The 13,185-nt window shown below is 39.6% G+C and overlaps 1 protein-coding gene across 14 annotated transcripts in view; it reads left to right on the top strand.

The window, feature by feature from the left end:
- Window positions 1-12,734, top strand: part of ago2 (argonaute RISC catalytic component 2) — a 30,110-nt gene extending 17,376 nt beyond the window's left edge. For 7 of the 14 annotated variants that reach the window (XM_065017965.1, XM_065017963.1, XM_065017968.1 and 4 more), the window contains exons 16-20: window positions 268-462; window positions 848-982; window positions 1,090-1,191; window positions 2,434-2,633; window positions 2,823-12,734. In XM_065017965.1, the coding sequence (XP_064874037.1) occupies window positions 268-462; window positions 848-982; window positions 1,090-1,191; window positions 2,434-2,633; window positions 2,823-2,931 (741 nt within the window). In that variant the 3' untranslated portion in view covers window positions 2,932-12,734. Of the gene's footprint in view, window positions 1-267; window positions 475-847; window positions 983-1,089; window positions 1,192-2,433; window positions 2,634-2,822 lie in introns of all 14 variants that reach the window. The other 7 variants (XM_065017964.1, XM_065017961.1, XM_065017960.1 and 4 more) reach the window with 1 other exon arrangement.
- The last annotated feature ends 451 nt before the right edge of the window (window positions 12,735-13,185 follow it).

Below are 13,185 nucleotides of genomic sequence, written 5' to 3'. Positions count from 1 at the left end.
TGAAATGGAGAGAACTGAGGGAATCAATAGCCTACCACTCCACCTTGCTCACTGACCAGCTTTGACCTGACTTTCAAAACAGCCAAAAAATAAATGATCTTAAGTGTGCTCTGTGCTTCCTCTGGGATGTGCATCCTCTGGGATGCGCTTCCTCCTGATGAATCCCTACATGACCTATCCATCTCCATCTGACCTATCCCTCTAGTGAAAATCCTGATGTGTATGTTTGTATATTGTCCTGATCACATCCCTGTTCCTCTTTTCTAGGTGGTGGGGAGCATGGACGCCCACCCCAGCCGCTACTGTGCCACGGTGCGGGTGCAGCAGCATCGCCAGGACATCATCCAGGACCTGGCCACAATGGTCAGAGAGCTGCTCATCCAGTTCTACAAGTCCACCCGCTTCAAGCCCACCCGGATCATCTACTACCGCGACGGCATATCTGAGGGCCAGTTCAACCAGGTTAGACTTGAGGTAGACTTGAGGAAATAGGATTTCAATTCAATTGCATGATCTGTAATTGTACTGTACTGGTTGTGAGTAAAGGATTTTCTGCAATTTTTTTTCTCTTTTTTTCTGTTTTTATTGGTTACTCTCCCAATTTACTTCTGAATGCCTAGTCTTTGTTTTACTGAGATCATATCAGGTATTTCAGATTTTTAAAACGTTTTAACCAAAAAGAAAGTTAAAACGTTTATTTTTATTTTTTTTATCCCAGCTGTGTTTCTGTTTCTATTAGAACCGTTCCAATTCTGAATTGCCCTCTATCATTTCCCCCCTGATTTGTATTGTGACGTGTGGGAGTTACTGTTTATAAACTGTAGCTGTCGTTTTGGGTTTTGTCCAGGTGCTCCAACATGAGTTACTGGCAATCCGTGAGGCCTGCATCAAACTGGAGAAGGACTACCAGCCCGGTATCACCTTCGTGGTGGTGCAGAAGAGACACCACACTCGACTGTTCTGCATGGACAGAAACGAGAGGGTTCGACATCTCTCCAATTCATACTGACCACTATTATTACTGTAAAAGAAACTTCTATGAAATGCCTACATCGTGATATTATATGATTCCTAATGTGTTTTGTTCAGGTTGGTAAGAGTGGCAACATCCCTGCAGGCACCACAGTGGACACCAAAATCACTCACCCATCGGAGTTTGACTTCTATCTGTGTAGCCATGCTGGCATTCAGGTAGGGACCAGCCAAATGGCTAGGGTACAATTTCTGACACAACCCAGGACACTGTAGAGCTAGCAAGTGGAGAAGGGACTATTCTGGAAGAGAGCCTACCTCCAGCTTTACTAATACTAAACTCAGCAAAAAAAGAAACATCCCTTTTTCAGGACCCTGTCTTTCAAAGATAATTTGTAAAAATCCAATTAACTTCGCAGATCTTCACTGTAAACACTGTTTCCCATGCTTGTTCAATGAACCATAAACAATTAATGAACATGCACCTGTGGAACGGTCGTTAAGACACTAACAGCTTATAGACGGTAGGCAATTAACGTCAGTTAAGAACTTAGGACACTAAAAAGGCCCACTAAAAAGGCCTTTCTACTGACTGGAAAAACACAAAGAAAGATGCCCAGGGTCCCTGCTCATCTGCGTGAACATGCCTTAAGCATGCTGCAAGGAGGCATGAGGACTGCAGATGTGTCCAGGGCAATAAATTACAATGTCGGTACTGTGAGACGCCTAAGACAGCGCTACAGGACGAACAGCTGATCGTCCTCGCAGTGGCAAACCACGTGTAACAACACCTGCACAGGATCGGTACATCCGAACATCACACCTGCGGGACAGGTACAGGATGGCAACAACTGCCTGAGTTACACCAGGAACGCACAATCCTTCCATCAGTGCTCAGACTGTCCGCAATAGGCTGAGAGAGGCTGGACTGAGGGCTTGTAGGCCTGTTGTAAGGCAGGTCCTCTCCAGACCTCACCGGCAACAACGTCGCCTATGGGCACAAACCCACCGTCGTTGGACCAGACAGGCCTGGCAAAAAGTGCTCTTCACTGATGAGTTGCGATTTGGTCTCACCAGGGGTGATGGTTGGATTCGTGTTTATCGTCGAAGGCGTTACACTGAGGCCTGTACTTTGGAGTGCTTTGGTGGAAGGGTGGGGCAACATCTCACAGCAAGAACTGGCAAATCTGGTGCAGTCCATGAGGAGATGCACTGCAGTACTTAATGCAGCTGGTGGCCACACCAGATACTAACTGTTACTTAAACGCAGTTGACAGTGAGAGGACGTTTCTTTTTTTGCTGAGTTTGTGCTTCTGAGACCTAGATGTAGTTTCGCTGCTCTAAATGTTTTTATAATTGGGATGTTTAACATTTATAGGCTGTTATACTTTGGTTGTAGTAGAGCTAAATGACATGCATTACCACTAAACATGATTTAATAATGGTAATACCCTTCCCCAGGGGACCAGCCGACCGTCCCATTACCACGTGCTGTGGGACGACAACCATTTCACCTCGGACGAGCTGCAGGTGCTAACCTACCAGCTGTGCCACACCTATGTGCGCTGCACCCGCTCCGTGTCCATCCCTGCACCAGCCTACTACGCCCACCTGGTGGCATTCCGTGCCCGTTACCACCTGGTGGATAAGGAGCATGACAGGTAAGAGACCACGTCTTATGTTGACCATGGCCCTGTTCTGATAACCTATTCAAAATACGTCCTTATTTCCATCGTATCGCTGTACCATTCAAACTGTGACAGGTTAGTGATTACCAGGAAGTGATGAAGGAGAATAAAAAAACAATTGGGACTGAATAATTCAAACTCTTCCCATTGTAATCATTCTAGTGCGGAGGGCAGTCACACGTCGGGACAGAGCAATGGGCGTGACCAGCAGGCTTTGGCCAAGGCCGTTCAGATCCACCAGGACACACTGCGCACTATGTACTTCGCCTGAAGCACCGGGGGCGGGCATTGGTGAGAAAGACCCAACAGGGAAGAAGCCCTCTCTCCTCCCACCTAACCCCCTTACTGTATCAGGTGTGGGTGTTAAGTGGGTTTGTCGTCTTGTCTCTCCCTGCCAGTAAGGGGGAATGATACCAAACAAATTAGGGAGTTTTTTTTCTCTCCAAAATGTCCACAATTATTTTCAAACATGCATACAAAACTGCTTTCTCCCCCCCTTCCTGGCCTAACCCTGGTCATTATTAGGCAGTACTATGTAAAATGATTCCTCAGAAATGGGTTGTGGTGGAATGGACTCCTTTATTTTACATGTTGTACATTTGTTTGTATTTGTAAATGTGGGGGAGAGATATGTATTACTTTTCTTTACACTGACAGTTGGAAATACTTGTATCAAACTAAGGGGCGGTATCATCACACTTTGGTGGTGTTTAGACACTATACAGTTTTCTGAAGGGGTCTCCAGGGTTGAAAGGAGGTGGGGATATCAAAGACGAGAACAGTCCCGATAGGTTTATAATCATTCTTACTCTTCACAACTTTATTTATCAGCCAATCAAAGCAAAGTGCACTGACCAGGACTTAAGTACACAAGTACTTAACATCTTATCTTTTCATTTGTATGTACTATGAATTTAACAGGCTTGGATACAGTACCAGCCTCAAGAGTATTTGTCCTCCAACACTGGTGACCAACACGTTTTTATGCTGCATCTGATGACCGCTAAGCAAGTAATTTTTGTATTAGATTTTCATTAGACTTTGAAACTGTTAACACTTGTTTTTTATCAAGACTTATACAAATTAATAATATGAAATTGTAACGACAGCAATTGTTGCTGTCTTGCCTTTTACTTGGACTGGGTTGTTTTGTCAATCTATGGCCAGTGTGGCCAGCGAATAGATTTACTAATAGAATGGGACTGGTTCCCAACAGACACCTTTTGTGTTCTCTGAGCCACATTACATGTGAAGACATCTACATTGGGGGGGGGGGGGGGGGGTCAAGTCTCTTGAAATGAAATCTGTTGTCTCGTTTTAGTGTCCCCCTTATTTTCATGCAATCTATTTTAAGAATTTGTGCGTAGATGACTTACACGTTCGATTAAAGCATTTGGATATTGTTAACCCTATCTAGTTTTCTTTATGGTTTTATGGCAGCGAAATGGTTTTCTGGGGGGGGTGTAGTTGTAATGCTGTCATCTCGTAGTACAGTTGATGTATGAATCGGTATAGTAGAGTGAAGCCTGTGATGTCAATGTCACACGTGTAGGTACTGGACTGAAGATGAGGTGGGGTTCTATTGGGGGAGAAAAGATTCCAGAGACTGCTAGATATTTTCTCTTTGTTATTCCTCTAAAAAAAGGGAGCAATTATGCTATTCTACTAGTCGAGCAAAGTTGTACTTTTTTTGTTTTTTACGCAAGTAGTTTAATTGTGGGCTTTGTATCATAGCCTCATGGGATATAGGGTATATTTTGAATACGCTTTTAGAAGAGAATGATAGAAGGAATTTTTCAAAACGATTGTCCGGTATGTAGTTATAAAGAATATTAAAAACACAAAAAAAAAAAGTTTATGCAGAGCTTGCATGAAGAAATTGTAATGCCTTCCAAAATGTTTTTTATTCCCTTTTCTGTTCTCCTTAGTAATGACATTTTAGCAGGGTTTTTTCATATAGCTTAGATTGGCTGGCTTTTATCTCGCTCTTTTCTAACTATGCATTGTTTTTAACCAAGAGATTTTAGCAGTGACCTTTCCCAAATATGAATTTAGGACATTTGTAGAGTAGTAGTTTTTTGTTGCTTGGTGCGTTTTAATAGCATTTGTAGTGCTTCTTCCCTAGACCTTTGTAATGTTATGGGGGGTTGTGTTGTCATTTGTATTGTATATTTGATAGCACAAAAAATGAGGTGTATACTTTGTAGAACACACATCACTCTTCTTAGCCAAACAAGATTACACATTTTATACAAAATTCATGTTCTAAAGAAACTGAAGCACAAGATAACATTTTTAATTCCAGGTGCTCGACTTTCTCTTTCACTAATGTCACCTTATATCTCAATGGACTTGTCCAAGATGCTCTTCACTTGCCATAAGTATGGTAATAGATGCTGAAGTGGTTTTGAATACTTTTTTTTTCTCTCTACCTTAATGACATACATTTCTCATTACCTTCAAAGTCATCCGAAGTCCGACTGACTGTTTGTGGAGCATTCTTAGAAATTAAGTACTTGATATTTACTTGTTTTTTTTTCTTTTTCTTTGCTGGTCTCGCGATTTGTACATTTTGATGCATTTTTGATAGTAGTGAACATAAATTCCATTGATTGGTCAAGCCAAGCAGGAGACCCGGACATACATTATGTGCAATTGTGTTGAAATGGCTGTGTGTTCTACCTCTTGTTACCTGTTCAAGTGTTATGGTAACGTCACACTGTTGGTCATTTCTTCATAATTACACAGGATGTTATATCTGGTTGTCACGTGTTTAAACCTTTGTCATGTATGACAGTCAGTGAACCTGCGTTCTGTAGTCATAGTTTCATAGTTCTTGTGTGGGATCTTAAATCTTGTTCAAAGATGTTTCCAAAACAAACAAAGTGATTTGAGAGCAAATGATTTGATCGTAACAAGCTTTTTATTTGAATTGTTTTATGCGCCAATGCATTAATGTTTAGTACCTCCTTGCATATCTTTGGAGATGGATGGAGTTGCCTAACAGACTGCGTTGTAAACATGTTGGTAAAGCCAAGGCTAATAACAATTTAGCTGCTCACCCACAATTTGATGATTAGTATTGTACATTGACATTTTTCTTTTAAGCTATTTGCTTAATACTTTTGAATATGCAACATGTACTGCTCTGCTCCCATAGATACACATGGGGTACATAGAAAGGCATCTCCCATGTTGCTTTAATTGGGTTCATTGAATGAAATGTTGTTTTTGGAATGCGTCGTCTTAGCTCCCCTCATTGTCTCTCATTTGATTCATATTTGCTACAGTCAACCCAACAAATGGCAGGTTTTAGTTAATACAGTTCAAGTAGACATGATTGATAACATGAGTTGTTGTTGCTGTGTTAACTAATCAAGCATGACTTGTTGTAGGGTGCACTGGTCAAAACAGCATGTTTGCTTGTCCATTGAATTGTGAACATTCTCCTTTCAATATGGCTAAAGCTCAACTTTTCATACTACCTTTTTTCATCCGTTTTCCCTCCCCGAAGTCTGCCTCGCCTTTTGTTCACCCTAAACTTGTTTCTTGGGAGTTGTGGTCTTGTTACTGCTTATTTGTGTTTTAAGTTACTTATTTATACACAGCACCTTGGATTATACCAGACCTGTACAGCATTGCTTTTCCTGAAAATATCCAAAACATTTGATGTTATTTTGCACTAAAATAAAAACCCTTTTGGAGCTGTAGTATAGTCACTAGTTTATTGTCTGAGAAAATGAGACCAGATCAGCTGGTGATATGATGCATGAGTCTCAATACCAGGCTAGTTTGTCTGAGACCATATCAAGTCATTGCATTGACAACTGGTCCCAGATTACACACAATCAAATTGTATTGGTCACATACACGTGTTTAGCAGATGTTGTAGGAAATGCTTGTTTGTAGCTCCAACCGTGCAGTAATATCTAACCATTTCCCAACGTATACCCAATACACACATCTAAGTAAGGAACGGGATTAAGAATGTATACATATACAGACGAGCAATGTCAGCGGCATAGACTACGATACAGTATATACAAATGAGATGAGTAATACAACATATGTAAACTTTAATAAAGTGGCCAGTGATTTCAAGTCTGTGTGTATATAGGCAGAAGCCTCTGTGCTAGTGATGGCACACTAAGCCAGACATTCAGATGGTTACACCTAGGCCTGTTTGTCGAGAGGGTTTCTCCCAGCCAGCATGCAGTGGGGATTCACTGAAAATAATGCCCTTTTAACGTCATCGTCAGATAAATAACTGCCACTGGGTTGTCATTGAATCTCCTCCCAGAAGAGGGTGCTATTCATAATTCTATTTAGCTTTTGTATTTCTATGGCCATGAAAAAGTTGAGGGAAAACCATATGCAAAACAATAGTCAAAACTGACATTTATCTTACCATGTATTAGGATGATGGGTAGACGTCTGGTAGTTGGAACGTTCTGATTGTATAGCTTATTGGTTGTGTAAATGTGTAGCTATAGTCTGATGCCAAAGTTGTGTGTGTGGAAAAAGGGTCCAGCAAGTTGTTGGTTAAATGTGTATTACCTGCGTTGTTGTGGTCGCCAGAATTAGAGAAGTCAGAGGCATCAAAAAATGTGACAGAATTAGTAGCATATCCGTATGTAGGAGTTGACTGCACACCTTTTTTGATCGGAGAACACCATGCTATATTTAAGCAATAAGGCACCTTGGGGGTTTGTGGTATACGGCCAATAAACCACAGCTAAGGGCTGTTCTTAGGCGCAACGCATTGCCTGGACACAGCTCTTAGCCAAGGTATATTGGCCATATACCACAAACCCCCAAGGTGCCTTATTGCTACTGGTTACCAAGGGGCGGCAGGTGGTTAGAGCGTTGGGCCAGTAACCGAAAGGTTGCTGGATCGAATCCCGAGCTGACAAGGTAAAAAGCTGTCGTCTGCCCTTGGATAAGGCAGTTAACCCACTGTTCCCTGGTAGGCCGTCATTGTTAATAAGAATTTGACATGAACTGACTTGCCTAGTTACAGGTTACATTTAAAACCAACATAATTAGAGCAGTAAAAATAAATTGTTGGCACACCCATGGTATACGGTCTGATATACTGTGGCTTTTAGCCAATTAGCATTCAGGGCTGGAACCACCCAGCTTTAAACGATTTAGTTTAAAGTCAAATCAGGAATGTACGCAAGTGAGATACAGTTGCCATAGGGAAGTCATCCGTAGATGGAATGTGGATTTGGTCTTGTACAAAATAACATTAAAATCATGCACAGACTATCTCAAGTTAGTAATTAATGCATGAAATCAAGACCTGCATATGCATCGTGGGCTGTGAATAACAACTATGTTGATGGGGGTGTTTTCTTGTATTAGAAGGCATATCATGTTAATAGATAATTGGAACTGAACAGTAGCTTTACATTCTAGTCCCAAGCCCTTGCAGGAAAAGGTGCTCTTCATATAAGGCTGAGACTCCAAGTCCTATCAGAAGGTCTTTGTATTATCAATATTTATGATTAAATTGATGTTGAGCATTTGCCACCTGATTTTGTACTGTCAGTCTGAATATTTGTGGAAAACAAATATCGATAACTAAAGGTTATGAATAATAAGTCTGTCTTATACATAAAATGACAATAGATCCAATATTTATCTTGATCATGCTTATTTGAGTCGTTGGAGTGTTTGCGTGACATTTTCAAAGGTATTTGAGATGGTTTAGCTTCTCCTCCATTGCTTAGCTTTACCCTGTAGTAGTTTTCACTTGTATAGCTTTGATTTGGGCAGAACATTGTCTAGATGGACTGAGTGGTAGTAGTATAGGCTGGCTTTTCTATCCTATCCAGCTAAGGTAATGGCTCCTGTATTACAGAGGAAAGTGAAAGCAAACAACGTAAATTACAAAGCGGGTGCTATCTGTGTTCAAACTATTTTATACTGCGGGCAAACAAAAAATATATAAAATCGGATGTGTGTACAGAAAGGTCGCTCTCCTTTACCCATCTTCCCTCGAAGGTCTACATTTGACATAACATCCCTGTTTAGTAGAGTAACTTATTTTCTTAACTCAAATGTAACAATGAATGTAGTTATGGCCAGTGTATTTGTAATATTAAGTTGTATCCACCTGTAATTTATGCTTGTATCCATAACTTTTTTTTTATGCATGCTCATTAGCTTCAGTCCACAAACCTTAAACTGATTGGCTCCTGAAAGTGGGATAAAGTCCAACTTCAGTCTTTGTTTTCCTAAGTACCTTAGCATAGGCTAACATCACATATTGTCAAATAATTAATTCCCCTTCTGTCATCACATTGAATAGACATGAGTAAGAAACTGATTATAGTCTCATACATCTTGTTCATCAGAAAGCAAAATGTTATCATTTAATAGTTGATTTCTTAGTTACATTTGAAAGCTATCACGGGAACATTTAGACTTCTATAAAATAAAACAGTTTTGCTACATAGTGTCACACTGGTGCAAAGATCGGTCCGTTTTATCTTTTTCCTTTGTGTGTGTGATTTTTGGCTTATGCTCGTCTTGGTTCTGATATTCCACTACAGTACACAGTTTTATGGAAAATGACTAATGCTGTCTCAGGCAACTAATCCAACATTTTAATTTTGTGTTAACACCTTGGAATGTCTGCAAATGTCCAAGTTTTTAAGATGCTTATGATCTCTAACATGACGTGATGCTGTCTCAGTGCCATGGCTTCAGCATGTCCTGCTGTGATGAGCGTCCCATATCTCAGTCTTCTCTCCCCCTTGAGTAAACGGCACGATTGTTTTCTAGTGTTCTTCGGTTGAGCTGATTCCAAGCACTAGGCCAGGATTGTCGTTATGCCAAGCTTGACCCCCTATGATCCTATTTAAAAAGAGAACAGAGCCTTCATAGCGCTTCACCAAACTAATGCCATATATGTGCATTTAACATGCAGGACTGACATGGATATGTTATATCCTTCTGAAAGAATTGAGGGCTTCAGAATGACTTGGCTTTTTATATACCAACTTAGTAAACTACCTCAAAACGGTCTCGGGTGCTAGTGTTTATCCCTAATTTATGACGAAGACAAAAATCAATTGTAGTGACCAAACAACATAAGCCAATGCTGTGTATTAGATGACATTATTTTACATCCCAAAAATGTATTACAGATTAACTTTACATACAAAAACAAAGTTCAAGGGACCAAATTTTGTAATTGCAGTTCAAGTCTCAATGTTATTATATATGCATGAGAGTCCTCTTAATTTTTTTTTATAACTGTAGTGATAACAAAAATAACCAATGAACGCTTAGCTAGCAGAAACTGAGTTGGGAGGAGTTTGCGTAGCAATATAAGCTGTAGTCATGACTGGATGATATATTGACGTGCCAATCAAATGGCTATTTATTCGTTCATCTAATCACTTACTATTCCTGCTATAAGTTTTTGGTAGTATTCAATATAAATAATGGGCTGCAGATGGAGGCTTGTCAATGGGATGATGTATGCAGAGCAATAACTACTGTCCAAGCTAAGGTTGTGATAGTAGTCCAAGCTAAGGTTGTGATAGTAGTCCAAGCTAAGGTTGTGATAGTAGTCCAAGCTAAGGTTGTGATAGTAGTCCAAGCTAAGGTTGTGATAGTAGTCCAAGCTAAGGTTGTGATAGTAGTCCAAGCTAAGGTTGTGATAGTAGTCCAAGCTAAGGTTGTGATAGTAGTCCAAGCTAAGGTTGTGATAGTAGTCCAAGCTAAGGTTGTGATAGTAGTCCAAGCTACGGTTGTGATAGTAGTCCAAGCTACGGTTGTGATAGTAGTCCAAGCTACGGTTGTGATAGTAGTCCAAGCTACGGTTGTGATAGTAGTCCAAGCTACGGTTGTGATAGTAGTCCAAGCTACGGTTGTGATAGTAGTCCAAGCTACGGTTGTGATAGTAGTCCAAGCTTACCGTTGTGATAGTAGTCCAAGCTACCGTTGTGATAGTAGTCCAAGCTACGGTTGTGATAGTAGTCCAAGCTACGGTTGTGATTTGCTTGACTAGGTGTAATGCAAGTCTCACCTAGTGAGCTACATGAACCCTGCCTTGTGATCTAGAGTCAACTACAGCAGGCCTCAGACTCGGTGGTGTCTTTCATTCAGCCTTTAAGCGATGGATGTCTGATAAATGGAATGTACTTGTAGCTTAGCAGACACAATCTGCATCTTTAAGTGATTTTATCCAGTTCCGCAATAAAACCACCAAGGCTTTTATTTCATTTGTTGTTGTTGCCCTTTACCAGTTTTAATCTGTTCTTACACCCAGAAAAAGGAAAATAACTATCAAACTATTAATTATCCACATTTGTAATGTTTTAGATGAGGCTAATATATGTATTTTTGCATGCTACATTTTACGAAATTAATACATTTGAACTACACTTTCCTCAATGTTTTGTACATTGACATGATATACAGATGTAACCTACTGGCATATTTCAGTCACTTAAGATAATCTGATAGCCCAATGGAAAGGTACAACAAAGGTATGGAAATTAAATTCCAATTCTCGTGTCATTGTCATCTGATCTGAAAACATGTTTTTATGGTGTGCCTTTTTAGAGATTTATTTTCCACCAATCCTATTTGAGTTGCTCACCCATATTTGATTTACAGCACCACATAAAATAATGTCCACATTATCATGCAACCTTGAGTGAAGACGCTGCATAGAGTGATCAGTATTTGTGTTTTGCACTTTCAAAGCAGTTTAAAAAAATGCCCGCTTAAGGCTGGGCAGACAGAAAAATGTATAAAACACAAGGTATTTTATGCTATCAACATGAATAATATGACTGAAGAGCTTTTCTAAAAAGGTAAAGATATATCTATATATATTCACGAAGTACCTCATAAGCCTGACAAATGCTGCATTGACTTTTCTCATTTTTTATTTTGTCTTCATATTGTCCAATAAAATGTAAATATCCCCTTTAGGAGGTTTGATTGTCATAAGGCTGTGCATATGCCATGCAAAACCAGTTCACTGTCAAACATTTAAATGGTATTTTCTGAACCTGAAGCCAAAATAAATGGTTGTGTGAGATTGTGTCATGTATGCACTTTTCTTAAATACATTTATCATCGTTCTAAATTGTAGCCACATACTTTCCATGTTTTGCTTGTTAGGATGCTGTGAGTGTCCAAAGAATCCCAAAAAATTGGTTTCAGTCAGGAATTCATGTCATTTTCCATCAACAAAACTGGCGACTCCATACTGTTCGACGTGACCGTTGACTCCGGTATTGCCATGAGAGGGCTGTATCTGCAACTGTTTGTCCTCCCTATCTTATTCCACACCTTTGTCTTAAGATCGCCTTAGAACTTCAAATGGGGTACCTTCTAGTATATTTGGCCTTAAAAGTACAAAATTATGCACTAGAATCCACACCTTGAGAAACCATGTCATGCATGCGCCATTGCCACATATCTACCTCCTATGACTGTAAGTGTCCTGAAGATGCAGTCACCTGATTTTAATTTGTTCTGTTAATCTTTTTAAAATATTTTTATGACAATCGTCCTTGAATTATCAATTAAATATTTTTGAAAAGCCCATGTCTTGACTTTTCACAGTAAACACTATCCAGGACCTACCATTTCTGTTTTAACCCATCAAGGAGTTTTTCTTTAAATGTCAATGTAAAGCGACCAAATGCTTTTTGCAAAGGCAGTCCTGCACAGTACAGTGAACTCAAACCTCCCTTGCGTATGATTTAGATTTTCAGAGTTTTCTCTATTACCACATGCTAAAACTGAATTTGCTGTCATATCTATCATGGAGAGATCTTTTTGGTGCTGGTTTATTGGTTCGATCCACTGCTAGCAGCTCCTCGTTGTCGAAAATGTCAGTTTTGATTTCTATTACTTTTTTTGTTAACAATTATGATTACAAACACGAGAGATGCTGTAAAGCCCTGATAGAAAATGTGAATGTTTCATTTAATATAGTTAACTCTGGCTTGACTGTAAATTGCATTAATTCATAAAAATATCAAGTTTCTTAAAGTTTTGTCTTTTACTATGTATATAAAGATTTGGTTAAAATGTGAATGGTTTAATCTTGTCCCTTGATGTATGTATGAATAACAGGTCATGGTGCTTGTAGGTGGACATGATAGATTCTGCAAGTTAATCATTTAGTATGACACATTTTTGGCTTCATGAACCACATGTTCCCAATGAAATAACACTGTCCATCTTTAGCTGTTTTTGCCATTCCTATTTAGTTATGTCAGTGCTAGACTTTTCCAAATACACCCCTTGCCGCCCTTTCTATTTTACTGCCAAAACAGCACTCCCTAAACACACACAGATGATGTCCATAAACCCCAATATGATTTAGTACTTTTATAAATGAGGTGCTATACTTTTTTATTTCAGCCATAGTCTATTTGGTTTTTATACTGCTCCCACAAGTACAGTAGTCTACACCTAGCAGTGTTTTTTTCCTTTTTCTCGAAATGGATCCGACTGTTGCATGTAAACCAGATAAGTAAAAGGA

The sequence above is a fragment of the Oncorhynchus nerka genome, linkage group LG4, assembly GCF_034236695.1.
Source record: "Oncorhynchus nerka isolate Pitt River linkage group LG4, Oner_Uvic_2.0, whole genome shotgun sequence".
Classification (NCBI taxonomy): Eukaryota; Metazoa; Chordata; class Actinopteri; order Salmoniformes; family Salmonidae; genus Oncorhynchus; species Oncorhynchus nerka.
The sequence above is the reverse complement of the archived record's forward strand: the minus strand, read 5'-3'. Positions and strand labels throughout refer to the sequence as shown.